The sequence below is a fragment of the Parus major genome, chromosome 2, assembly GCF_001522545.3.
Source record: "Parus major isolate Abel chromosome 2, Parus_major1.1, whole genome shotgun sequence".
Classification (NCBI taxonomy): domain Eukaryota; kingdom Metazoa; phylum Chordata; class Aves; order Passeriformes; family Paridae; genus Parus; species Parus major.
In genome coordinates, this window is record NC_031769.1 from 41,057,508 (window position 1) to 41,084,210 (window position 26,703).

The 26,703-nt window shown below is 42.8% G+C and overlaps 1 protein-coding gene across 1 annotated transcript; it reads left to right on the forward strand.

Moving 5' to 3' along the window:
* CMTM7 (CKLF like MARVEL transmembrane domain containing 7) lies at window positions 1-26,480 on the forward strand. Its single transcript, XM_015618012.2, has 5 exons — window positions 1-243; window positions 19,158-19,331; window positions 22,109-22,207; window positions 23,268-23,349; window positions 23,706-26,480. The coding sequence occupies exons 1-5, from the start codon at window positions 82-84 to the stop codon at window positions 23,717-23,719; spliced, it is 531 nt and encodes a 176-aa protein (XP_015473498.1). The 5' UTR covers window positions 1-81; the 3' UTR covers window positions 23,720-26,480.
* Window positions 26,481-26,703: the final 223 nt, after the last annotated feature.

The following is a 26,703-nucleotide window of genomic DNA, read 5'->3' on the forward strand; positions in this document are numbered from 1 at the left end:
CCGCCCCGTCCCATCCCATCCCGTCCCATCCCGCTCCCCGGGCCGGGCCGGGCAGCGGCGAGGGGCAGCACGGACGCAGCCATGTCGCACGGGGCTCGAGTGATCCGCACCGGGGTGAGCAGCGGGGGCCCCGCCGCCCCGCCGCCCGTCACCGTCGCCTCCTCCTCGGCGGGCTCGGACGCGGAGCTCATGGACGGCGGCTATTTCCGCTCCTGCGCCGGCATGCTGAAGGTGGCCCAGATGGTAAGGGGCGAGCGGGGCGGGGGACGCTGCCGGGGCTCTGCTGGGGCCGGCGGGGATGGCGGGGATCGCGCTCATCCCCGGAGCACGGTTCTTGCGGCGGCGCGTCCGCGGAGCGCCGTCGGGCAGCGCTGGGGCCGCGCCTCCGGGCGGCTTCGGCGCCTCGGCTCTCGCAGCTCCCAGCAGCACGGAAAGCCCACGTTCCTCTGGCAGAGCGAAGCGTCTTCTGTCAGAAGCTGCCTTCGCCTCTTCCTAAGGCAGCAATGAGCGCTTCTGACCAGACGGACGTGTACGAGCCCAAAGCAGCAGTGTTAACTTTTAACAGCGATAGCGCCGTGATGCGATGGCACATCGTGCTGCAGTGCGACCCCTCATTCCGTAGCGTGGGTAAGTTTTTAGGAGACAGCGGGGCCAAGTGCCAGTGCCCATAGCGACCTGGTACAGGTGGGCACCACCTCTGAGGCTGCAGCTCCTGCTGCTGGCTCCGTGCCCTGTCTGTCAGAGACCTCCCGCAGTGACACTGGGAGGGATGTGGGAGATGTTGGGCTGAAATACAAAAGCAGTTGATGGTGGAACGCTGCCAGGATTTGAACTGATGCCTTAAATCAGTTCATGAAATTCAGCTCCATGCAGATGTGGAGAAGATTAACAGATGGATAAGCTCTTTCTCGTTTTTATGGCCCATAATTATCTGTGGGATGATTTGTCAGCTTAATTACAGTAGTGCCAGTGATAATGCCCAGAAAAAGGCATGAAAGACATCATGTACTGATACCTCCACAGGTATGTTTTCATCCTGCAAAAACTTGTGACAGCGTTTTATCCTGAAGTTGTTACTTTCATATTTTGTAAGCTCCCAATGCCTTCTTTCCCCCTGCCTGTATTCATCCAGTCATTTTTAAAAAGTCGTGTAAGTTATTAGCACCCAGATTTCTAAACTGGCATTCAAAGTTAGGATTCATTATGTTCTGAGTAGTAGCATCAAGTCCCTGAGTTTATCTTCAAAAGCTGCCCAGTTTCTTCCAGTTCGTTATTAGCTGTCAGCTGCCCTTAGAAATGACCCTCAGTAGCAAGAGATGAATTGACCATGACTGGTTGTGGCTGCCTCCACCTGCTGAGCATCTGCCCTGCGCTCGTGAGCTGTCCCTCACTAAGAATTCTGTGCAGTAGGAGCACAAAGACTTGTCTGCTGCCTTCTTCTGGCATGAGTTGTTCCCAAACCAGTGAGTGGAGCTGGGGAATCTTTTCAAGAAGAGACAAGTGAGCATGTGTCTACATTGCAACTGAGCCCATAGCCCTAAAACAGTAGACTTGTGCTCTGCTGATGAGCTGAAATTTGCTTTCACCACTGTGGAAAGAACAGTTCCTTTTATGGAACTAGAAATAACTAATCCTCTCTGCCCTCCATCCTGCTGTGGTGTTTCTACAGCTCTGAGGTGTGACTCCTAAAGCTACCACAGTATGGTTACTCGTTCTGTTAATGTCACTTTCTGCTGCATGTATTAAGTGCTTGCATTCTTTACATGCTTTACATATTTTCATGTGCTGGATGTAAATCTATGTAATTTTATGTAATGCTTCACATACTTTGCATAAAGTTATATTTTATCAGTGCAATTCAATCTAAAATTCATCCAGATTTAGCAACTGGCTCTCTGTGGTGACTTCAACAGAAGTTAAAATAATCTAAATTATTTTTCCTTTGCACTCTTTCAGCTTTGCCTTCTTACATTTTTCTGCTTTTTTTCTTGCCTGTACACATCAGTAGGAGTTACCTCAGGTATTCAAGGAACTTTGGGCAAATGAACTTCTGGCAGTATCACATATCACAATAGAGTCTTTTCAAATAATTCCATAAGAAAACCAAATGTTTGTGCTGTAGCATGTAGAAATAACCATGATACGTTAGTTCTAGATTTACTCCTGCACCAAATAAAATAGGGAGACCTAAACAGTTTTACAAATCTCTTTCATCTCTTCTCAGACAGTATTTGTACCCACAGGTCCATTTGTATGAGCATTCAGTTCTCCTAGTACAAAATGTTGGCAGGAACTATTTTTTGGTAAGGATTTCTTTATGCTAAATCTGTAAACATTCCTGCACTAGTGTTGGTGTAGCTAGTGGCTGTAGTCTTACTGAGAAGGAGAACCCTTATTCTGGCAAAGGGCAAAGGTAAGGTCATTTGGGTTAGATATATATCACACTAAATTGTTTGCTGGGCCTCTGAGTGGTTGTGGTTGTGAAGAGGAAACATTACAAGTTTTGTTCTTTCTTCCTCAATCCCCTTTACCAAGAAGTAGAGGATGTGATAGAGAGCAAGAAAGAAACATTTCATCATTGACTGTTAAGTTAAGGGCTGTCTGCTGTGCTTGCAAACTAAAAAAGCCCCAACAATTATATGTATATGTGAGTGACACAATTCTAATACATGACAAGAACATGCTATGGAAATCATAGGAAGGAAATAGAAGATAAAGTTACAGCTGTTCTGCTGTAAGACAGAAGGACTGAAACTCAGGAATATTGAAGAGATTGTGCAGCCTGAATTGTTGCTAATTTTTGGATGTTACCAGTACTTTCTCTTGAAATTCTGGTGCTGTGGTGTCTAGCACAGAATGAAATTTAGAAGGAAAAAGTGTTTACTGCCTCTAAGCCTACACAACTTCTTTTACTTTTTTTGCTAGAGAATTTTTTTAACCTTGTGGAATGATCATAGCTTCTTCACAGCCTAGGGAATAGTTTATAAATATGTTGAAAATAAAATGGAGGAGAAAACATAGTTATGCAGACTTGTGTATTTTGTGTGGCAGTAAGAGAATTTGAAGGCTGCTTTTTCTATGTGTGACTGTTACTAACCACAATTGGGGGGGTCCTTTTCAAAATCCAGTCTGAACTGATTTTAACAGGAAATTGCAAAGTATTTCAACATCTAACTTACCCCAGCTTGTTTCACTTGATGCTGTTAATACAGCCTTTGCTTTTTCCTTCCTTCTTCTTTTTCTTTTTTGTATTTGCTATTTTGCCAAGATCTCTTAGGGATACATGCAGGATCCCACTCTGCCCACCTTGGTTCTGTAGCAGCAGGGTACTAAGCAAGTGTGTGAGTGGGTGTGTATCAGTGTGCACAATACACATGGACCAGAAAAATTGACTTGAATTACTTGAATTTTAGCCAGCTTGCCAAAATTGACACAGATGGCACACTTCAGCATTCTGCATAAGCTGTGCTGGTTTGATTGAGGCACATTTGCTTTGTGTTCATGCCACTGCTGGCTTGTTTTATTGTAAGCCTTTGTAGGAGCCTCTGTTGCTTAGCTTGGCAAGTTCTCAGTAGATGGGTCCCTGGGAGTTTTTTGAGGCATCCTGTGCCAGCAGGGTCAGGGGTGTGAGTGTGCATTTGTGTTGTCACCAGGGTGGCTCAAGTGATAGATTGAAACAAGTCTGGTTCCCCTGAGTTTGTCCCAGAGCCCTCACGGGCTTTTTACATTTTTACAGCTGAAGTCTGGAGGATGCCACTGACAGTGGAGGAGGTCCTGCTTTCAGCACAGCCCATGTTAGACAGGGGAGCCTGTAGAGGTGTCCCACTCCCTTAGGCACTTGGTAGGAGTGGTTGTATCACCTGTGCAAAGTGTCCGGTGCAGAGCTCTGCAGGAATTGACCATACAGACTGAAGAGGGAAGAGAGGAGCTGAGAGCTCTCATGTAGGAGAGCCATCAAGGCACAGCACATGCCTGTGTAGGTCTTCCAGGAATCTCACACTGTTCTCAGACCACTCCTTTTGCCTGAGAGGTGTGGAGTGACCCATGGCCTCTTTTGCCTCTCTTTCACCTCCCCCAGGCTGGGCCAAGCTAACTTTGGTTCCAGTTCAGACTGGAGGCCATTGTTCCTACAATGACACCACTGTTATGTTACAGCTCCATCAGGGTAAGCACAGCCTCAGAACACAGGGTGTTTTAAGCTAAAACCAGTGCTGATTCTGTCAGCTCAATATAAGCCAAAAGTTTCACAAGACAGAAAACAGAAAAATCAAAATTACCTTCTCAAGGGTGAAGGAAAGATTTACAAGCAATTGTAATATAAAGAAAAACTCAATACAAGTTGATTTAACAACATTTTAACTTGTTAAAAATGTTAAAGCAATAGCTAAAGCTTTTCTGCAGAGTATCTATTTAATTTCCAAAGTATGCCTTGACAAAAGCAATGACATACTTGACAAATGAATGGCCAACAAGACAGTCAGTAATTCTGAGCAACTTTGAAGTGTGCTGAAACCTCTCTGGGTTATTTGTATACTAATACATAGTTGCATAATAGTATTCAAGAGAATATTTATTCATCTAACACTGAAGGCAAGAGAATGCTGGTGGTTAGGTTGCTGTAGCCTAGTTCCATTTCTGAATATGCTGTATAATATCAGACAAATTTACTGGGGACCTATATTCAGAAGAAGTTAAAATAAGAAAAGAAAGCAAAATCTGTTAGTGCAAGAAAACAATTCCTAATCCAAATCATTGATGCAGGAAAAAGAAATTCATGAAAGCAAGTGCTGCTTGGAATTATTTGAGAGCTACTCAGTCTTTTAACTCAATCTTGAGACTGAAGCATCTTCTGCCCATGGAGTTGATTGAAGTAAAACATCTAATTCCGTGCAGTAGTGTGTCAGTGACACAATTTTGCCTCCATGGTAATAAAGCTGCTCAGTCAGAAGAGAGGCATTCTGGTGATATGCAGAGGTGCTGAAATTGTGAGCCTGTCTGTGAGTCCTGTATAGGCAGTGCTTTTGGGGGGATTGAGGAAAATCACCCCAAAAATGTGCCAGATAAACTACTGGCTAAGCAATGAGACACATTTTCTGAGGCCAAGGTCAGAGCTGTTGTAGCTGCTCATTATTTTTGTTGTTCTGCTGGAAACTGCAATAAAAGGACCTTGCTGGGCGTGCTGAACAGAGAGAAAGAAAAAAATTATCTGAGTCTTAGGTGGCTCCAAAGTAAGCTGGAGCACTCGAGTAAGGAATGTCCAAGCTTGGTAATTAAGCCCAGTAGGACTGGGAGGTCCTGTTATTTCCCCTCTGACAACACCAAAGCTGGCTGCCTCAGCCACTGGTGTTTTTTCCATGCTGCTGCTCTGGGTGCCCATTTTTTCTCTGCAGGTGTTTGCGTAAGAGCTGGAAGCAAACGCGGTGTTCTCTGCATGTTAACCAGGGAGTGCTTGCTGGCAGGCTGACACACTTCTGTTGGATGAGGTGAAATTTCACAAGCAACACCATTTTAAGGAATTTTTCCCTTCTGTCTTGTCTCCATGCAGCTGTTCTCAGCTGCAGTGGTGCAGGTGTCCACCAGGTTACACAGTACCAGGGAACTAATGGAGGTTTACTTCAGCTCCCTGGTTTTCTTTTTCCATAAGTGTTTTTAGGGAACAGTGCAGCCATAGAGGCTACTGTGGGTAAGAACAAGTGTCTGGCATGGAAAGGCAGGAAATACATAAGCTTGAAATGGTTCCATGTGTTTCAGACCACAAGCTGAAAATGTAGTCCTTTTGCTTTTTTCACTTGAGCAGCGGAAAGTTCTGTACATCTGTTTTAAATTCTATCTACCTCTTTTAGGGAAAAAAATAAACTTGTAATTTTTCTGATGTCAAAACTGCTCTAGAAGGCTAAAAAAAAATCAACTCCAGTATATTTGCAAAAAAACAATTATAGTCATTGTTAAACACTAGGATCTCTCTGTTCTAAATGTGTCAGTGAATGTTTTGTTTGTTACTTACTAAAAGAGGCTTTCTAAAACCTCAAAGTTGGAGCCATCTTTCACTGCTCATTTGGTGCATCCATTAGGATTTGTTGCAATACAATCTCTGTACATGTAGAGGTGATTCTCTCTGTAGAGGTGATTGAACAGGGGTCAACAAATACATTTTGTGAAATAACAAAAAGAAAAAGGGAAATGAAGCATAGAAATTTACATCACCTGAGATGCGTTTAGTATGCCTGAAAGAGCAGAGTGGAGTATTGGCAGTGGTTTCCTGGTAAATTTGTTTTATGAGAAGTTAAATTTTAAGGCTCCATTTAAGAATCTTAGGTCATATGGTGTCTGTGGATAATAATGTGTGGTGGAAAATATGGGTTCTTACTGCTCTGTGACTTCCTTTTAAGACGTGCAAAAGCAGTGTGTTCCCTGTTCTCACTTTGGAGATGGTGTCCCTTTGAACATCCTCCTCTCCTGCCACAGAGTGACAGATACCAGTGGATCCTTTGTTTACAAGTTCAGTCTCCATCTGCTCAGAGGCTGTACATGACAAAGAGGATCTTGCCAAGCATCCTTCCTTGGGTTCCAGGACTGTAGGGGCTGGAACAATTTGTTGTGTCTCACTGTGATCCAGCAGAAGCCATCACTGAGAGAAGCACACCTGACCCTGAGGCTCTGGTACCTGCTCTGCATTACTGGGGTATTGTCCCCCAAAGCCAGACAGTGTTTCCCTCTATGAGTAAGTGTTTCCTCCGCTCCTCTCCCTGGGGAGTCCCTGTGAGGTGTTCACTCAGTCCTGCGGCTGAGCTGTCCCCTTTGTGCTATTGTCACATCATATGTGCTGTGGCCTTGTCCTCCTATTTTGTGGTGATATGTAAAGTATACAGCAGCCAGAAATTGCTGTTTTCTGTACACAGAGTTCAGACTCTGAAGTTGCTGTGATTTCCCTTCACCCGCCTGCGAGCTTCCTCTTCTTTGCGTAACTGAGATTCTTACAGGGGTCATTGTGGCTGAAACAACTCCCTACGCTGTCATGATGGTCATTTGATGAATGTAATGGCAAGGACAGATGTGCCTGACTGGTCAAGGCTAGGTGTCTGCAGCTTTCAAAGCCAAAACAAACCTGGCTGCTGTTCCCACAACAATAGCAGCAGCTGCAATGCTTAGGGCTTCCTCTTCTGCTCACAGCTTCCCTTAAGGAAAATGGAAGTGCGATTAAGACAGAATTGAGAATCTGCTTCTGGGGGAATTTTCTTATATTTTTGGCAGTTTGTTGTGTTGTTTCTTTGTTTTTTTTAGGAGTACCACTAATGAGTTCAAGACACAAGTGCTGACAGCTGGGCAAGAAGTATGCTGTTAACATGAGATGACCATCAGCAGCTGCAGAACTGCAGACTGACTTGGCCTATTTTCCTCGAGTCTGTAATCATTCTCTGCAAGAGCTCTTTTCTTTGTTTTGGAAAAGCACAGTCTCCACTTGCTGCTTCTCACCTGCTGGCTTTTTGAGCCCTTTCAGCAATTGCTTGAGTATCCAACTTCCTAGCAGACACAGGAGTGCTGTCCCAGCCTGTTGGAGAGGCCTGTCAGTCTCCAGGCGCTCACTGAAAGCTGTCAGCTGCGACAGTGCCACAGGGGAATCTCATCTCATCTCTTCTCATTTTTTCCCCTTTTTCATCACCCTTCACTCCTCTGGCACCTTGCTAAGCATTGAGTATTCACACTTGGAAAAGGTTGTTCTCTGGTGTGTAAAGACCCCCCTGATCCAGCCAGCCAGGTGTGATGATACCAGTTCATCTGGAGGTCATCATGATGTTTTCAAGAACCCTCACCTATATTGTCCTGATGAAAGTCATGATATGCCAGCACAGCTAACAATGTGCACTTCGGTGATGTAAATGAGTCCTCCTCTTATTCAAGGAGACTTTGCTCAAGGCTCCCTTTCCATAGCTTAGCAAAGCCCTTGCTGGAGATGATAGATAAGAACTTTTTAATTGCTGTGTGACTGCCAGATGTCAGTGTGGTGATCTCTGAGGCAGAGGGAGATATGCCAGGTGTCAACTGAAGATCTGAATCAGTCAAGCACTAAATGCCTCAGACAGTGAGAAGGGGTTGTGTTGTGAGCAGCATCTGTAAGGACGAGCGATGAGCAGATTGCTCGCTGAGGGTTGGCAGACGGAGGCATGAGACATCACTGAGCGCTTCACGTGGTATCCCCTGATCTCAACAACAACTTCCAGAAAGATGAGATTGCTTTTTATTTTTTCATGCATTTAATTTGCTAGGTTAACTAGAATGATCGTTGCCATGGGGTACTGGTTTTTGTGTTGTATGTTCCTATCTTATAACTGCCTCTGTGCTGCTAGATGTGTGTTGGATATCCAGAACATGGTGGGAACTTCGCTGCCTGTAAGTGTACACAGTGTACCCTGGGCTTCTAGCAGCAAGCCAGTCTGAGCCAGGCTTGGTTGGGCTCCTTCTCTGTAGGTGGTATTGCCATGCACAATTGGTGGATCCATTTTTAGACAGCCATGAAATTTATCTACAAGAGCTCGATAGCCCACAAGTATGGATTAAGCTCTTTCTATATTGTATATATATCTATATATCACTGCCAGTATGGGACTTCACTAGCTTTTTAATGGGGAAGCAATACAAACAAGCTAGTCAATATATCTGAGAATGGTGCAGTGGAGTCTCAGAGGTTCCTGCAAGCAGTTCATCTTCCCAGCCAAATAGAAGGAAGTATGGCAGGTGAGGTGGGCAGTCTCCTGCAGTCATTCTCCATTTACACAAACACTATGGACTGCCTTCTCCTGTCATTCTGTCTGACTTCCAGATTTACCAGATCAGGGAAGAACAGTTGACATGGCTCTCCGGGAGGATCTAGATGTTGGAAGTGCTTGACTTGCAGAAGAGAGAAGCATCAATCACAGCTTGCTGTGCAATTTTTGAATCTGGAGAGAATTGGTTATACTAATTCCTCTCATTTTTGGTTGTTAGCACCAGATACACCAGTTTCTTCTGGAGTAGTCTGGAGATTCAAGTCTCTTACAATGTTTTTTTACTTTCTGTAGTCTTTTGAGATGTGATTTAGAGATTCTCCCTACTATGCAAGATACATGATCTTTTACAGTGGGGTGAACTACAGCAGGAGCCATGTGCATATATGTTTTTTTGCAGCAGTAAGGTAGTATTCTTCTAAATGGGCTTGTCTGTGTGTGACACAGGTCCTCAGCAAGCATCACAACTGGGGGGAGGGCAGAGAGCATAGGCTGAGTGATGGAATCTTTGCATCTACAGAAAATTAATAGTTATACAGAGGATGTGTCTCTGCTCTTACCTGAAAGAGCAGGCTCGTCCATTACTCAGGGATTACTACTTGATGGGAGGGAGCACTGGAGTGGGTGGCTGGCTAGCTGTTACATGGGGGCTGTTGCCTGCACAGATAATTCATTCCTTATTAATAAATTAACAAGCTGCAAAGTGCAGGGTTCTCCTGACTTTGTCCACAGTTGTATTTTCAATTGTTGCAGGTGGCACCTCTTTGAAAGTTAGAGGGAAAGCAGCTGTGTTTCCCAGAGTTGGAACCTTGCTAGGGCATTTGTTGTATTAAAAATTCTGTTCCTATCCTTGCAGACATGCTAGCAGTCAGCTGTGCCATTAATAGTGTTTTGCAGTGGATTTTATGTGTTTGGGGAATTGTTTGTAACTTGCATTATGCCACTTGTGCAATGTTACTCAGTTGCTGCAATACTTTGAGGGTTGTGTGTGCAGCTTTTATGTAGATTGAAAAAACTTACTGATAGTGCTTTCACAGTTGTAATGTTTTAAATATAAGTTGATTTTTAAACAAATTGGAGAGAAGAAGAAATAAAATTATGAGGTTGTTGTGGGTAACAAGCTTTTATTTTTTTCACTAATTCACTGCCTGATGAGAATATAGCATATTGTTTGCCATGTAACTATGAAGTTCTCAGCTTTCAGTAAATAACATGCAGTATTGTATGGTGCCTTTCAGTGTGTGCAGGCAGCTGTGGGATTGAGGCAGGGAGCTAGTTCAACTGGCAGGGGCGGGATTGAAGTCCTGCGTGCACTGTGATCAGGGCTTAATTGCAGCTAGACATGACAAAGAATTACCTTTTTAATGATGATGGCTAAGCCTGCAGCAAGGGCTCTTTAATAATGTCCTTCATATGCTGGTTCTGGGATTACCCCACACCCTTTTCTAGCACTGAGGCCTGGGCCTGAGCAGATAGATAACTTCTTATTAATAGATGTAGAACACCACTTGCTTGTACTTAGGATTGTCCTCTTATCTGTGGTGTAGAGGGTCTGAATAAGATTATTTTGCCTTTTCTCACCCTCCTACCATTTTTATCTTCAATAAATAGCCTGTGGAAATAGTGGTGCACAAGAGAAGTGACTTATCAGAGGCCAGGCAGCCTCCTTATTTTAGCAAAGCAGTCAGACAAGAAGGAAATCTGCCCAGACGCAGGGGCTGAGAGATGATTGTGCAACCAAAGACTGACCGCTTCACAGAACCATGCACTTGCAGGCAGCTGATTTCATCTGTCATTAAAGAAGTTCCAAATGGACTGTGCCCTTTATCTTCTTTTTCTAGTAGGGGTTTTTCTCCTGTAGCTCACATTTCCAGCACTGCCCTGGAAGAAGGAAATCTTGATTATAGCAGCAAACTTTGCTGCTTAAATTAGCTGAACCAGTCTTGCATGAACTGCTGTTGTACCCTTGGTCTGTGCTTTGCTCATCTTTTTGATTTGGGAAGCTGTTAAAAAATTACTTTACTCCATCCAGAAATATATACTTAATAATATGTGGTGTTGCTCCACTGTGTTGAGGTGTAACATTTGGAAATGTTCAGCTGTAGTCAGTGACATTTCTCCAGGGCACAGTTATCCTGATTGGCTCTCATAGGGATGGAAAATTCCATTTACTATCTTGGCTGGTGTCACAAGCTGGAAACTTTGACTTTTTTCGTTCAAATACAAAAATCATTTAGCTCTTATTATATTTTTTTTTTTTTTAAAAAAGGCTGTGATGAAACTGCATGAGGGTCAGTGCTGTCCCTTGCTCCAAATTTGCAGACACCATTTCTGTACAATTACTTGCATTGAAACTTGAGTACGTTTTAAGACAGTGGAAATCAAACAAGGTTTTACCAATTTTATGAATAGTCCCCCTCTTTTGAGATTCAGGAGGAGGGACATTAAAGCAGTACAAAGGTTCATCAGTCTTCCAGCAAGTACAGTGGGTGAAAAAGAAGATACTTTCAGGTATTACCAACAGGAAACTGCTGAGCCAGAGCTGCTGCCTACATTGTTTGTACAGGTGTAGCACTATGCTGAATCCTGTCCCCTGACATGTTTCCCCTGAATGGTGCTGATTTTTTGGTTAGCTAATTTCAGTACATGCCCTGATGCAAGAGAGTGGGAAAGATAGTTAGGAAATATTGAAAGAGGGAATTGGGGTGCATTGTCATTTATAGAGGGGAAAGAATGAGAGATACAAAAGGAGAAGAAATATGAAGTGTAATGGAGGGAAAGAAGAGGAAAGGGGAATGAGGAGCAGGAAAAAAAGGAAACACTGGAGAAAAAAAAATTGTCTTTTCTTATGGGAGGATATAGTTGAGGGGAAAAGTCAAGAAAAAAAATATTCTGAGAAACACAAAGATGTGGTTGTACATTGCATGGCAAAGTAATTAAATGAAAAGATAACACAGAGCTGGGTGGATTATACATGAGGATGTGTATGTCACAATATTGTGGTAAAACTTTGAGATAAGAGTTATAGTGTTTCTCTGTAACTGGGTACCTTGAGGCAATTTTGCTTCTTATTAATGTTATCTTTCCTCCTGCAGTTAGGTTGGCATTTCACATCTTATTTCTATATAGAGAAAGAAAACTATTATCCAGAGCTTAAAGTTACAGGGTAAGGTAGCGGTTTCAGCCTGGCAATTCAGCATGTCATTTTGGGATTTGTAAAAACCATGGTCTGTGTCTTTCTGCCATGAAGATTTTTAATACTGCTCCTTGTACTACCACAGCAGCTAGAAATCCAGATAAGGGGTAGTCCACATGCAGTGAGTCAACCCCAGCTAGCAGCCAAACACCCAGCCAGCCTCTGCCCTCCCCTGCAGGATGGGGACAAAATAGAAGGAAGGCAAAAAGACCCATGGGTCAAGATAATGACAGTTTTATAAGGAAAGCAAAAGCTGCACACACAAGCAAAGCTGTGAATTCTTCCACTACTCTGTTTAAGGCCAGGCTGGATAGGTGGTCTAGTTGAAGGTGTCTCTGTCCATGGCAGGAAGTTGGGAATAGATATCCCTTCCAGCCCAAAACATCTTGTGATTCTATGATTCTGTATGTAATGGTTGCTTGGGAAGAGAAATGCCATAACTTAAAATATTCCCTCTTAAACCTCCTTGTCTTGAGCTTTTATCACTGAGCACAACATGATATGGGGTGGAAAATCCCATTGTTCAGCTGGAGCCAGCTGTCATTGCCAATGTCTTGCCCAATGCCAATGTCTTGTGAGCTGCTTTGAGAAGAGGGGAGTGAGAAGAGAGGCAGAAAGCCTTGTTGCTGTGTGAGCCCAGTTCAGCAGCAGTGGAAACGCTGGTACGTCATCAACACATTTTAACCACAGAAAGCCCAGCTCCTGTGAGCTGCTGTGAAGGCATCTTGTGTCACACCCACACCAGAACACCACCACTGTGCAGGGGCTTGCACAGCCACAGTGGGGAAGGGTAACCTGTGCTCCACACTCACTAGCACAGTGGTGAAAGAACTGCTGTACAGGGGTGACTGAAAATGTGCAGTATGGAACAGTCAGGGGTGGTCAAGAGGATGAGTAGTAAAGGAGTCCCAGCCCTAAAGATTAGAAAACAGTTTATTTGCCATGTCTTGTGCGTGGTGTGCTTTTTGAATCACTGCTCAGTTGGTTATATGTGGATAAATGACAGGAAATAAAAAACAATTTCCATTTAACAGTGAGCTAGGACTCTCGTTTTTCCTTATCTTGTGCACTGAGGTAGCAACTCGTAGCAAGTCTCAGAAAGGGAACCTTTTCCTCCTTTTGCTTGTTGTGTGGCTTCCTCCTTGGATGATTTTCACACCTGCTTGTCTGCTACATCTGTGATCTGTTGATTGTTCATTTGGGCTTTTTGGAGAGGGGAGCAGGGAAGAAAAGGATATGGGTGTATTTTGGTATGGTTTTGGGGGTTTTGTCCGGTCTTTTTTTGTTTCTTTCTTTGTTGGGGTATTTTTAGTGAGCATCTATTTTCATTCACTCTGTAAAAGAAAACAATTATTTTGCCCTAGATATTTATTATCAGTCCTCAAATTTTTTGCCTTTATTTTACATGTCTGAAGTGTTTGAAGGTCCAGAACTTTAGCACAATGCGTGTGGAGTCTTCAGTAGTCCTCATTTGGTGACTGGAGGAGCTGAAGTGGTGAAATACATGATTTACTGAAGTTCAGACAGAAGTAGGGTTACAAAACTGGGGTCAGGATTCAAGAGTTAGTGACTTACAATTCCTCCCTTGTGTCAATGTTTGCCTGTGGAAGTGGCAACCTCAGAACATTAGGCTTTCCTTTAAGAGTGGGGTTTTGTCAGTACTGGAGATCATGCAGGATTTATGTTTCTGCAGGTAGCTGTGCCTATGGAAAATTCAGTTCTCTCCAAATGTTACAGAAGAATTAGGTATTGGCAATAAAGCCAGGGCTTTATTTATGACACCCATTATAGCAGGACAGTAGAAAAAGATCGTACAAAGCACTTGCACAGATTGATTCCTGGGTTATAAAATTGTTCTGCGGTCAGATAAATGACAATCATCTACCACATGAGCAGAAAATGCTTTGTGGTGTCAGCTGGCTTGTAGGTACATGCAGAGCAAAACAATCCCTTTCCTTTGTTACCCTCAGGGCACTAGTGAAGGAAATCATACTTGTAATCTCTGCACTGGTGTGCACTCCTGCATGCCCCTTCCTTGGAGCAGGTGTTCCCTATTTGAACCTTCTTTGAAAGGCTTTTTCTATGTTCCTTCTTGGAACTTTCTGGCTTGGTCTGGGCTTTTCCATCTGTGCTGGTGCACTCCAGCACAGTGTGTTAGTGCAGGAGAGCCCAGCCCATTAGTCCTGAGGGGCAGGCAGCTCTTGGGCAGCTTCACTGGTGGCCTCTGGGACTGGTGACAGGGCTGGAAGCCACAGGAGGACCCAGCCAGCAGAGAGGCTGAGGGTTGTGTGGCTGGCTTGCTCTGGGTCTCAGCATCCCCCATGGGGACAGGGTGTTTGGAGCCAAGCTTTCTCTGTAATTGCATTTTCAGGACTACAGCCGCCCAAGAGTGAGCACCCAAGAGGGGAGTTAGAGGTGGAATTCAAACCATCTGAAAATAGTAGTACTACACCATCTGGGCCTCATGCCATGGGGCTTTTCTCCAGGATGCATTTCCCTTAGGAGTAATTGGAAGTTGGATCTCCCTCCTATATATGATTGCTTCTTAATATGAAGGCATGATTCCTCTCCTTTCATTGAGAAGGTGTTGACTTTTCCTGCAGTGGAAGATTCATTTCCTTGAAGTCTTGATATACATTTTCCTTGTTTTTTACTGAGTGTAATAATGACCAATGGACTCCAGATGCTCATTCTTTGTCAGGGACAAGAAGGAACAAGGAGGAAAGCAGCTGATTTTTAAAAAGAAACAGTGTTTCCAGAGAACACTTCCAGAAGCATTTTATAGCACAGTGGAGGAGAATGTATCCCTCTTGTCCAGTCCTTCCCTATCTTCTCTAGCCTGAGAGGTACAAAAGAGAAGTGTGCCATTCTGAACAGATGGATGTAATATCTATGGGCAGGAAGGAAGATCCAGAGAATTACAGGTTTGTCAGCTTCCCCTCAGTGCCTTGGGAGATGATGAAGAAAATCTTCTTAGGAAGCATTTCCAAACACATGAAGGACAAGAAGGTGATCAGGAGTAGTCAACACAGATTTACAAAGGGGAGATGATGCTTTCTGTAATGAGATTACTAGCTTGGTGGACAAGGGAAGAGTGATGGATGTGGTTTACCTTCATCTTGGTAAGGTTCTAGTCTCCCATAACACCCTCACAGACAAGCTGACAGGGTATGGATTAGATAAGTGGGCAATGAGCTGGATTTAAAACTGAACAACCTGGCCTAGAGGGTTGTGATCAGTGGTACAAGGTCCATCTGGAGGCCAGTCACTAGTGGTGTACCCCAGGGGTCCATAATGGGGCTGGCACTGTTCCACATCTTCATCAGTGACCTGGGTGATGATGCAGAGTGCACTCCTGGAAAGTCTGTAGATGATGAAAAACCTGGCAGGAGTGGCTAATGAGCCAGGGGACTGTGTGCTGGCATGGAGAGAGAGATCTTGGCAGTCTGGACAGAGAGGAGTCTCATCAGGTGTAACACAGAGAAATGCCATGTGCCATATCTGGATGTGTTTGAGGGTAAGCCCCTGCACCAGTGCAGGCTGAGGTTGGAAAGCACTTCTCCAGAGAAGACCTTGGGATCCTGGGGAACAGCACACTGACCAGGAGCCAAACATGTGCTTTTGTGGTGACAGTGGCCAACAACTTCCTGGACTGCTTTAGGAAGAAGACCACATCAGGAAAGAAGAAATTGTGTTTCGTTTTTTTGGTAGATTTGAATTAACTTCAAATCAGAAGGGGGTTTAGGCTTGGGAGGGTATGTCAGTGCCATTCAACAGGCAGCATTTTGCACAATCACATAGCAAGGATGTGGTTACCTCATCTTCAGCTCCAAGTAGGGAATAGGATGCAGATTCTGTAAGTCTGGCAGGCTCTGTTATGTCTTTTCTGTCAGCTAAGTGCTGACTGCCTTTAGCCCACATTGCCTTGACTGCAAGGCAGTTCCTGATCTATCCCAGTGTCCCTAAACGTGCTTCACGACTCACTTCAAATATCTGGCCCAAAGGAGAGTCAAGAAGTGGATTAGTTTAAGCTGATCAACTTCTATGAAACAGAGTAAATATGGAACTTTATTTAAATCCATAAATCCCTCTTTGGAGTTGATTAATGCTTATAGTCTTTATTTTGCTTCTCAGAAACCAGAAAGCACTTAAATAATAGTGCCCTGCAGTGTGTCCTCACCCCTTTTTGCAAGGCAGGTCTGGAGTCCAGATGTGTATTGTGGAGCACACTGAAATCTTCTATGAGACTGACCATCACTTTACCTGTACTTCTGGTCACACTGGCTTGCTGGCTATGGGTTACATCTGTGTTGTTCTCACAACCTGTCAAATGCTATATTGAAATGGAAAGAGCAGTGCCCTGGATTTTTTTGTGCCTCCAGTTTTTATTTTCAGGGTGTATAAACCTGCTCCCCTGAGCACAGATGCATAAAGAACACTTGTAAGATTTGATCACTTCAGTGCTTTGCCATTTATTTCTCTCTCTCTGTGCCACAAACTGACTTCTGAGATAGATGCTCAGCTGTATCCCAGACAGCTACATATTTATCACTTTATCACTCAGTTCTCTGGAAACCACAATCCCAGGGGCAAAAAAAGGTGCAGTCATCACCAGGTATATCATGATAAACCAATACCTGGTGAAGGATCTTCAATTTTTCTGTTTCAAAGAACAAGTCAAATTGTGTGGCTCAATTACCTGTATTTGTTAGCATTCTTCTTTCAACAGGTGAGTTTTAAACTCTGACTGTACCTGCAGGGAATATAGCGTGACAGACGTGGTACAGCTTCATATAAAGTTGTTGAGAGGGTCCCCTTTGCACCTGTCCTGTGAAACAGAATCATGTACCTATGAAGCAAGGACCCTCTTTAGAAATGGCAGGTGAATCTCATGCTGCAAGATTTATGCTAAGAAGGTAAATCTTCGAAGGAAAAATCTCTTGCCGTGCAGTGGTTTCTTCCTATCTGTATCTGTTTTAGATATGCTGAGGCATATCTAAAACCAAAGAAAGGGGAATCTTTACTAATTGGATTTGGAGTTTATTTATGAAGAGCTGTTGAAATGGAAAGCGTGTTTGTTCAAATCCACCATTCTGCCCTGCTAGGAGCTGAGCAGATTCTTCATTGGTGCCACGTACCAATTTTCTTATTTCTGAGGATTGTGACACCTCTGATGTATTTTCTATCCTTGGATGACTCACATTCTTCTTTATGCTTCTCAATTTTTTATACCTTTTAACTGAAAAGAAAAATACTGCTATGCTTCCATGAACTTGAAAGAACTGGGTCTAGCTTAAACAAAAGGTTTTTTCCCCAGTGCTTTTTAATATTTGGATGGTGGTTGTACTTCAAGAGTCCAGTCCTCCTTATCCTTTTACACTGCAAAAAAACCTACTAAAGTTAATTGCTCATGCATGAAATGAGCCAGTGGGCAGATTTAATATTTCTGTAAATTAACGCTTCCTTCTTGATTTTCACAGTGTAATTGAAACTGGGAACTGATTGTTGTGAAGACACCTGAATAAGAGAAGCTTCTTCTGGCCTTTGGTTGTTAGAGAATGTTGTCCTCATCCCACCTTTATCCACGAGCAAGACTTGGTGCTTGCTGTGACTTGTTGTTGAGTCTCCCCATAGAACAAAATTTCATTAAATTTAATTTTGAATTATGGAAATAATAGCTGAGTCTTGCATCACTTTGAGTGTTCTCCTAGATTATAGGGTAAATTATCTGCTTCTGATTGTTTGGGTTATTCAGTGGCTAAGTCAGATGACTCTGGGTAATTGACATTAGGATTCAGAGAGCAGGGCATCACTTGCAGGGCTAATATCAATTCCTAATATCAACTGCCACAGCAAAAGTAATGGGGCTGAGCCAGGTCTGACAGCAGTTTAGCCACCTGTGTGGGAAAGAATCTGGAGCTCTGACTTTTTTCTTTGAAGCCACTGTTTTGAGGTGGTTCACTGTCAAGACATTGATGTGGCTGTTTGGATGGAGTTTGGTGAAGGAGACAGGTCCTTGTGAAGTTTTTACATACAGACCTTTTGGTTGCCCTTGTACATGCATACATTGAGCCTGTCCACTTAGAACTGAGCAGGTGAAACTTGGCTAATCCCTGGGGAGAATCTAAGCTATGTTGTTTGGGCGTAGGGGTTTTCTTTTTTCTCTTTTAATCTTAAGGAAATTATTCTGATAATGAATGCAGTTGGTTAGGAGTTTGGAAGATGAGTGTGCAGGAAAGGATGGTACAGTCTTGAAGTGCTGGCTTCCTCAGATAGTTTTCTAATGTCTAGGAGAAACAATTAAAATGTGAATCATTATAGCTTCTAGCTGACTTTGGATGAACTAAAAATTACAGTGGCTGAAAGCATGCACTGATTGAGTCTGTAATAAAAAAATATTTTAGTATATTCTCAGCAGATTTATTTCAATCACCCAGGTTAGCCAGGCTGGTGGAAGCAGCAAGATTAGTAAAATAAACAAGTAGCTTTAGATTAAAGAAAAAAATTAAATAGCTTTTGTCCTTAGCAAGCATACAGCTGAAAGAAGTTGTAAAATAAAGCTTTATGGTTTTATGTGGCAGTGTTAACTTATGAAAGTTTTGGTGCTGAGGTGGGTTAAATCAGTTCCTCCAAATGTTCATATCATTTACTCTGATAGTGCCTTACAGTCCACTAATACTTCTGCTCTGTAGGTGGTAAAAAAGGAAGAGTAAAAGTCTTGGCTCAGGTCCTCTGATTTTTCATGTGAAAAATGTCACTAAATGAAAGGGAAGGTGCAAGTGTTCATGGACACCTCCATTTTCACAGCTTTCAGTGAGCTCCTTCTGAAAGTCTCTGGGATTCAGATTCTTCAGTCACTGGTGTACCTCCAGGCAGTCAGTTCCATTTCTCTATTTGAGACCTCTGCTGTGGTACATAGAGACATCTTCAAGTTGAATTCTTCAGGCTGAAACTGCTGCTTTCCTTCTGGCCATTGCTTCTTTCCTCAGTCCTAATGATTGCCACATCTCATTTATCAGCTAGTTATAAAACCTTATTATCATGCTTATTATCATGTTGCTTTGTCTTCCATTTTGATGGGACCATCCCATTTACATTAGATACTTGTCTTCTAAGTGCCATTTTATTGTGCTTAAAATCATCTCCACGACCCTCTGAGCACCACAGTGAAAACCTTGAATGTGCCTTTTGTCTTCCAGATCTCACTGCTGATCGGATTCATCAGCGTAAATAACTCTCCATGGACAGATTACAGTGCATACAGCTTCTTTCAGATTGTCACCATGTGCGACTTGGTTATGATTTTGTTCTTCTACATCATGCACATTTTCAGAGTCTACAGGAAGCTGACTTGTGTTAGCTGGCCACTTGCGGTAAGCCTGGGTTTCTCTCCTCTCTTGGGGGTTGAGGTCTCACTTTCTCTGTCCATTCCCTTGTGCTGTCTCACAAAGATAGGCTGTCTTTCACTCAGTTCTTTTTTGCCAAGTGTGCAAATCCTTTTGTTGCTTGCTTTCAGTTCAGCAGATTCTGGAACTGTAAGATTTTCAGCTGATTTGGATTTGATTCTGCCCTCCTTTATGCAGACATAAATCTATATTTACTATATGGAAGGCAATATTTTTATCAAGAGACAATCGAAAGGAAGCTACTGATCATCAAGCCTTCAGCAGATGGGTCCTAGCTCAGGTCATTTATAGCAGCTCAGGGATTGCTAAAGTACCAAATCATAGCATTAGAATTCATGTACTACATCCTGTCCCAAAATAAAACCTGCGAGTGCTATTTAAGTCAGATGTGCCTCTTTTTGGTACGGTTTTAGACAACTTACACAATAGCAAAAAATAGGAGCCTCGGCCTGATTGCCATAGCCTGGCCATTCCTGGGATATCCTGCAGGATGTTCCTGCCTCATTCCTGCATTTCCCATACACATCCATCTCTCATATCCTAGCAGAGAACCAACAGGCAGCACCAAAAATGTGAGACCTGAACTCCCTCAGTAGCTCTGGCTCGGGTCAGCTAACAGAAGAGTTCTGTATCCTAGCATGGGATGATGGATTTTAGCAACCTCTTAGAATATGCCTCCCTTACATATATTAGTTCCACTGAAGAAGGATCAAAGGAGTGGGGAAAGCCAAGAGGAGAGATAGAGAGGAGTTTTGAAACCCAAGAGGTGTTTGGGTGGTGATTAATGGAAGCTATGTAAGTAATTTACAGATCTAAGATAACAGTTTGTCCATCCATCCACTTATAACCAGAGAGAAAAATTTAATTTTCTTTTTAGCTGAAGAATATGGTTAGACTTCTTTTTTTCAAATGTGTGCTGTCACTATCTGTTTTTAAAGGTACTTATTTATCTAGAGATAGTACAGCTGCAGGGATTGAAATAAAGGAGCGAAGTAAGCTAATAAATTACTGTTTTGCAGAGCAGCGTTTAGTGTGTGCATTGCTGTAACAGGACTATGCTATTTTTGCCTCTGCATGGGCTGCTTTTGTTTTTGGTTTTTGTTTGGTTGTTGTTGTGTGTTTAATTATTCCTCAACGTTCCAGAGTTTAAGGCGCTGAAGTTTGTGGCTGCTCAGCTTCAGAAAGCTCTATAGGATGTGGTGCTTGAACATTGCTGCTCCGTTACAAAACAATCAACCTCATTTTCAGTCACATTTAAGTATCTTTAGAACAGAAGAGGAAGACATGTGAGAGAGTCTGGGAAACTACAGCTAGCATTTGGATGAGTTTCCTGGCAGGATCTTTACATTGCAATCAGGGGCGTGATTTCCAGCCAGTAAAGCTGAAGTGGTTCAAGAGGTTGTTCATTGCTGACAGCTTTTAAAGCTTGGAAGTATTTCTCCAATGGGGCACTCTTCCGGCCCTGCTGGGGGGTGGTTCTCCACCTAATGTGGCCTTTGACAACTCTGTTGCAGCTTTGCCCATCCCTTGGATTCCTCTAAAGTCGTAGCCTGTGTACACTGCTTTGTTTGATGTCTCTAAGGAGGCAATGGCATGTCCCATTTGCCTGCTGCATCATGGGCTAGTCAGAGGAGCCTCCTTATGCATATAATTTATTCTGGCAAATGCAAGGGTTGAGGTTTTGATTACCCAAAACAAGCTTACAAATTAGGGAAGTAACTTGTGGTCTCAGAGCCTACTTTACAGGGAAAAATCCTTCTCAGCTCTTTTTAACACCTGAGCAGAGTGAAACTGGTATGGTAGACTGTTCATCTTTTGGGCTTTCCTTGGACAATTTCCTTTTGGGACTATATTCTGTCTTTTGGTTTGAGACAGAATTTCTCCTCTCCTTTGTATTTGCTCGGCTCATGCTGGTAGTGCAGTGCAGGTAAAGGAATCAGATATCCACCTGCCCCACCCCACCATGCACAAGAAACAACCAGTGTTCAGTGTGCAAACACCGGCACTGGTTATCATAAGCTTTGTGAGGATTCAAAATTGAAATCCATGGATACCCCTTGCTTGTAACAAGGTAAAACTGACCCCTGGACTGGTACTTATCACACCAGAGAAGAGTTTAAATGTGGTGCCTTGGTTCTCTCTCAGAAAACCCCATGGCATCATGTTTGACTGCAGCTGTGCTTTTCGTGGCTTCCCTCCCTTCTCTGTGGTTTCCAGTCTCGGTTGATATAAGTTTTCAGTAAATGCAGCAGAAGATCCAGTGCTTACTTTCTAAGATTATCAGAAGTAGGAGCATTTGATTTTCTACTTATGCCATTTCATATAGGCTAGAGAAATACAGAAATATGTCCTTAAGGTTCCTTCCTTCCTCCAGAACCATCTCTTTAAGTAAGGTCTGTACTTGATGCCATGAAGTAATGTACTGTGCTGAATTGAAAGGGTTGCATCCATACCCAGCAAGCAAACCCTATTCTACGTTAGTAGACCTAAGCTGTTCTTTTTTGAACAGAAATTGAGGTTTGGTATAAAACCCACTCACAAGTGAGTTGCTGGGTTTTGGTTTTTGTTGTTTTTTTTTTTTTCTGTTTTGCTTTTTTTTGTTGGTTTTTTTCTTTTTGGCTATGTTTTGTCCTCTGGGTTTGAGGATTTGAGTCATCCCTGCCAACTTATTTTCTTTCTGAGACATATCAAAATGCTTTCCAGATAAGTTTCCCTTCTGATTTGTGCTGTGCTTGTCTTTACAGGAGTTTCTTCATTATTTAATTGGTACAATTCTGCTTCTCATTGGATCAATTGTAGCAGCAGCTAAGAGTTACAATATAACTGGACTTGTGGCTGGAGCGGTAAGACTGTGCTTTTTAGGCTTGACACTTTTAAAATTGCAATATATATTAAGCTGGGCATTGGAAATCTACCTCTTGTACCTCTGTTTTCTTACAGACTTGCCTTACTTGTGTCTTGGTTGGGTGAACGACCTTTTAGCTCATTTCAGTGAATGTTCTGTAACACAGTGCCAACAGAAATATTTTGTTGTCAGATGCTGGACTCACCACTAAAGTTGATATTTGTCCTGACAGAGCGCTGAGACCAAAGGCTTCTGCTTTAACTCATAGGAACTAATGTGTTTAGGTGAAGAAGATTAAGTTAATTAAATTAAAAAATTAAAACTAAGACAATTAACTTTTGACAAAAGACTGTTGTAGCAGCTGAGGTTACCTAAAGGATTTCACCCCCCTGTTCGGCAGTCAACGCTTCCTGTTCCTGAACAAAGCCCTGTTCAAAATAATTTCTACTGAGCTAAAACCCACTGGGGCTCTGAGCTGGCTTCTGGCAGGTGCTCTCTGCCTCTCTTGGCTGGAAGGCTTTACAGAGAGAGGCATGACTTCCAGTGTGGGTGACAGTATTTTCACAGCAGCAGGACCTGAAATACAACTCCTCCAGAATAAAGAATTACTTTCAGAAACTTAGTCCTGATGATGCAAACAGACTGGAAGACCTACCTTGTTTATTTGGCAGATAGCAAGGAAATACTTGTTTGAATGGGGCAGTAAAAGAGCAGTAATGAGAGGTGCTAGAAACAGACTTTTCTTTGTTGCAGAATCCTAGTGAGAAGTTTAGAAGTTGACACTCTGTGCTGCTGTCCAGCTTTTTTTCCCTCCTTGTGTATGACTCTCAGTCTATCTTTCAGTTTTGACAAGACATAAGCTGCTACTATACAGCTTCTACAGAAATTTCTGGGTTTTTTAGTGTTTTGGCAGAATGGAGTAAAAAAACCCGCTTCTTTTTGGGTATGTTAATCCCATAAAATGTGTAGCTGAATATACAAAAGTGCCCATACATGCATGGAATATGTGTCATCAAATGCTCCATAAGTATTTGTGGTTTGTTTGTTTTCTCATCCAGACTTTCGGGTTCCTGGCTACAATACTTTGTGTTATAAGCATGTGGTCATCCTACAAGGTTTCGTGCATCACACAGTCAACAAGTAAGTATCGTGCTGAGTAACTGCCAGAATGCTGCCTAAAATGAGTATTTATAGTTTCTGGCACAGGGCTGTGTCTACCTGGAAGGATTTATTAATGCCCTGGTTGTTGTCACTCAAAATTACTCAAAGAGCAATAATTCCCAATTTTCTGTCACCACAGACATTATCACACCTACTGACAGCTGTTAGCAAATAACTACAAGAGCAAAATAACTTGCTTCTAGCAAGTAGTGAACGTGGCAACGCCTTTTTTCCTCCCTCCCCCACCCCTTAGCAAAAGATTTCCTGTGTGTTGCTTAAGAAATTGGATGAATTTGTTTGTGGCAACACAAGTGACACTGTCTTCCTTTTCAAAGATGCATCTGTGTGACTCCATCACCTGTGCAAGACGTCTGCTTACCTTACCAAACAGGATACCAAAGAGGAGTGTTCACTACTGAGGAGAGAGCCGTGGGTATTTTGTTACTAGCCTGGACAAGCTGGTAGCTTTGGAAGATCTACTTGAATGCCTATGCAAAACAATGTTGTGAACCAAAGTTTTTTTGCTCCCCCCACCTCCCCACACCCAAAGAAGTTTATAATGGAGAACCTGCTTCTTTTGAAGAAAAACAACTTCTGTCTCTCAAGCTGGGCTGTGGGGCTATTTCCAGCTATTTGCAATAAGTGTATTTAAAACTCATTTGGACAGTCATTTGGTTCTCCTTTCAGAGGGATGGAAAAAATTCCTTCTGATTTCCTCCATCTGTTTACACGAGGGGAATCCTGCAAATTCCTACCTGATTCTTGACTTCCAAGGATTATATGTTTAACAAAGGAACAGTTAAAAACTAATTCGTGCCTGGATAAGCTGACCCAAGCCTTTGTTACCTCTTTCCATTGGAACTGTGGACTTTTTCTAACATCAGCTCAGCCAGCATCAAAAGTTATGAACTGCAACTTGAAAACATCACTGCGAACACTTCTTCCTAGCCCCAACAGCACATGATGAAATCAGGGATTTTCTCCATGAATTTTTAGCAATCAAAGATTATTTGTAAAAAATTCCCTTGCCAAATACAGGAAAATATGTACCCAAGAATATACATTTAATATTTTATGGGGTCTTTTTTTTTCTCCTTTTCGTAGTAAGACCACTTCTGTAGAAAATTTCTATGCATTTGCTATAAGTTATTTGCTTTGTAATCTAACAGTGTTTATGGAAAGCCCATTGTGAATGGAACAATGCACATCTTTCTCTCTCTTACATGTGGTTTTGTCACTTCCTCTGCCTCAGCTGGAATATGTGCTCCTGGGGACTCTGCCCAGAGCCTGGACAGACAGAACAGTTCAGTTTTATCCAGCCTGGTGTCATCATGAAATTCTATGTAACTTCAGTGCTGAGACAATGCCTTCTTGGCACCTTTGTCTTTCCTTTTGCAGTCCATCTCTGGTGAGCTGGGAATTCTTTGCAGGAAAAAAGGAAGCATGGGCTTTTCCTCCTCTTCCTTGGTGCTTCTCCTTTCATGTCTAACTGGGAAGTAGAACTTGGATTATTCTGTCGAGATCGCTGCATGATGGTGCAGCAGAAGTTGCATTTATACAGTTTACCAGGGACACTCTGAAGAAAAAAGCATTTTCTGGCCTGCTGTATATTTTTCTATTTGTCTGAAATACTGCATCAATATTGCCAAGTAATTTAATGGTTTTCTCAGAAAATTCCTTTTGTGCCTCAGGGCAAGTCAACATATATTGCTATTTGTTGCCACCTTTTTTTTTTTTTTTTCTATCCTTATATATGTATCTTTACTTAGAATTTATTTTTAACTCTGGTAATTGGCCAACTGCTAAAGTGTCAAAAATTTTGAGTAAGTAAATGAAAATAACTGAGCAGATAACTTGAAGAGGTAAGAATCCCCCTCCTCATGGTGCAGTTTCCGTGATTCTTTTTTGTATTCCTTTTCAAAAGTGCCCTATTTAGAGCAACACAGAGCAGGAAACAATTTGAAAGCACTGTGGAAAAAACTGTGTTTTTGGTGGATGAAGGTACATACATTCACTCTAAGATAAAGTGCTTCAACATTAATACAGAGGATTATTCAAATCACACACACACACGGTTATGTGAGTAATTTTTTGCAGCAGGGGTGCTTGATCACCAGTCCTCCTGCCAAGACTGACTTTACAGTTTTTGGAAACCAGCGGTCTGACTTTAATTTGGACGGGTATGACAGATGTTTAAGGGTACAACTTCTGCTGTTCCCCTAGAAGAAAAGGACTGTGTTTATTTCTCCTTCACCTCCTGAGGTATCCCCCCAGATTGACAGTAGGAACCTTCCCAAGAGCTTTAAGCACACTTGGCAATCCTGTGCCAAGCCAATGTTCTGCTGCAGACAGTGTGAATGCAGCTGGCACCTCAGCGCTGCGGTGGCAGTGGGGACAAGCACCTGCTAAGGACTGGGGCAGGAGCCTGAGCTTGCTCTACAGAAAAGGCTGTTTCCACTTTCTCCTGGAACCATGCCCTCTCTCCTGGCACTATACAAGTTTTTTTTTTTTTCTCTGCCTCTCACATCACTCTGTCACTTGTCACCATATGGAGAAAAAAAAAGTCCAGAGGGAATTTCATGCAGTCTAACAACCAAAGAATTTCTGAGCTATGTTCTGTGGTCATCCAAAGGATATGTTTTGCTGTAAGCACACTTGCAGTGATCAAGAGATGTAAGTTACCAGTTCCCTTTTGGTTTTTGTGCCTACTGGCAGGGCTAAAATATTCCTGCAGCTTTGGCTGTTGTGACAGTGCTGGGTCCATAGACCCACCAGATGCTCCTAATCAGGATGCTCTCAGGCTGGAAGACTGACATCTCTGCTGCCAAAGTTTCCTTGCTTTCCCCAAGTCCTCCTTCTGAAGCGTGTCTACCAAGAAAAGCACAGATTTTCTGTTATCACCAGCTCCACCGGGGCTCGTTGAATGACAGCTCCGTCTGGCAGGGAATTCAACACCTCTCTGCTGTACCTCTGCCAGCAAAAGTGTCTTAAGTTTCCTTCAGTGTCAACCTGGCTCTGAAAGCTCCATCTGTCTGCAACTTTGTCAAATATGGGATTCCAGCTGTTTTAGAAATAAACTCTGTTAGCTATTTGGGTGATGTGGAGAATCAGACTGTTGTCCTGGTCATTTTTTTCCTTCCTCCACTACAGCACTGGCTTTCTCTCAGGGGAGTATCAGAATACATCCTGTAACTGGAGTACAGTAGGTAAGAGCCACAGAAAAACCTGTTCCCTCCTGTTGTGTTTGGATGTGCTGGTATCCAACTATCCCACCAAAAGTTGTCCATCCTCTTCAGCTCCAAGATGAGTGTAGTTTGTCCTTTGAGCTAACAC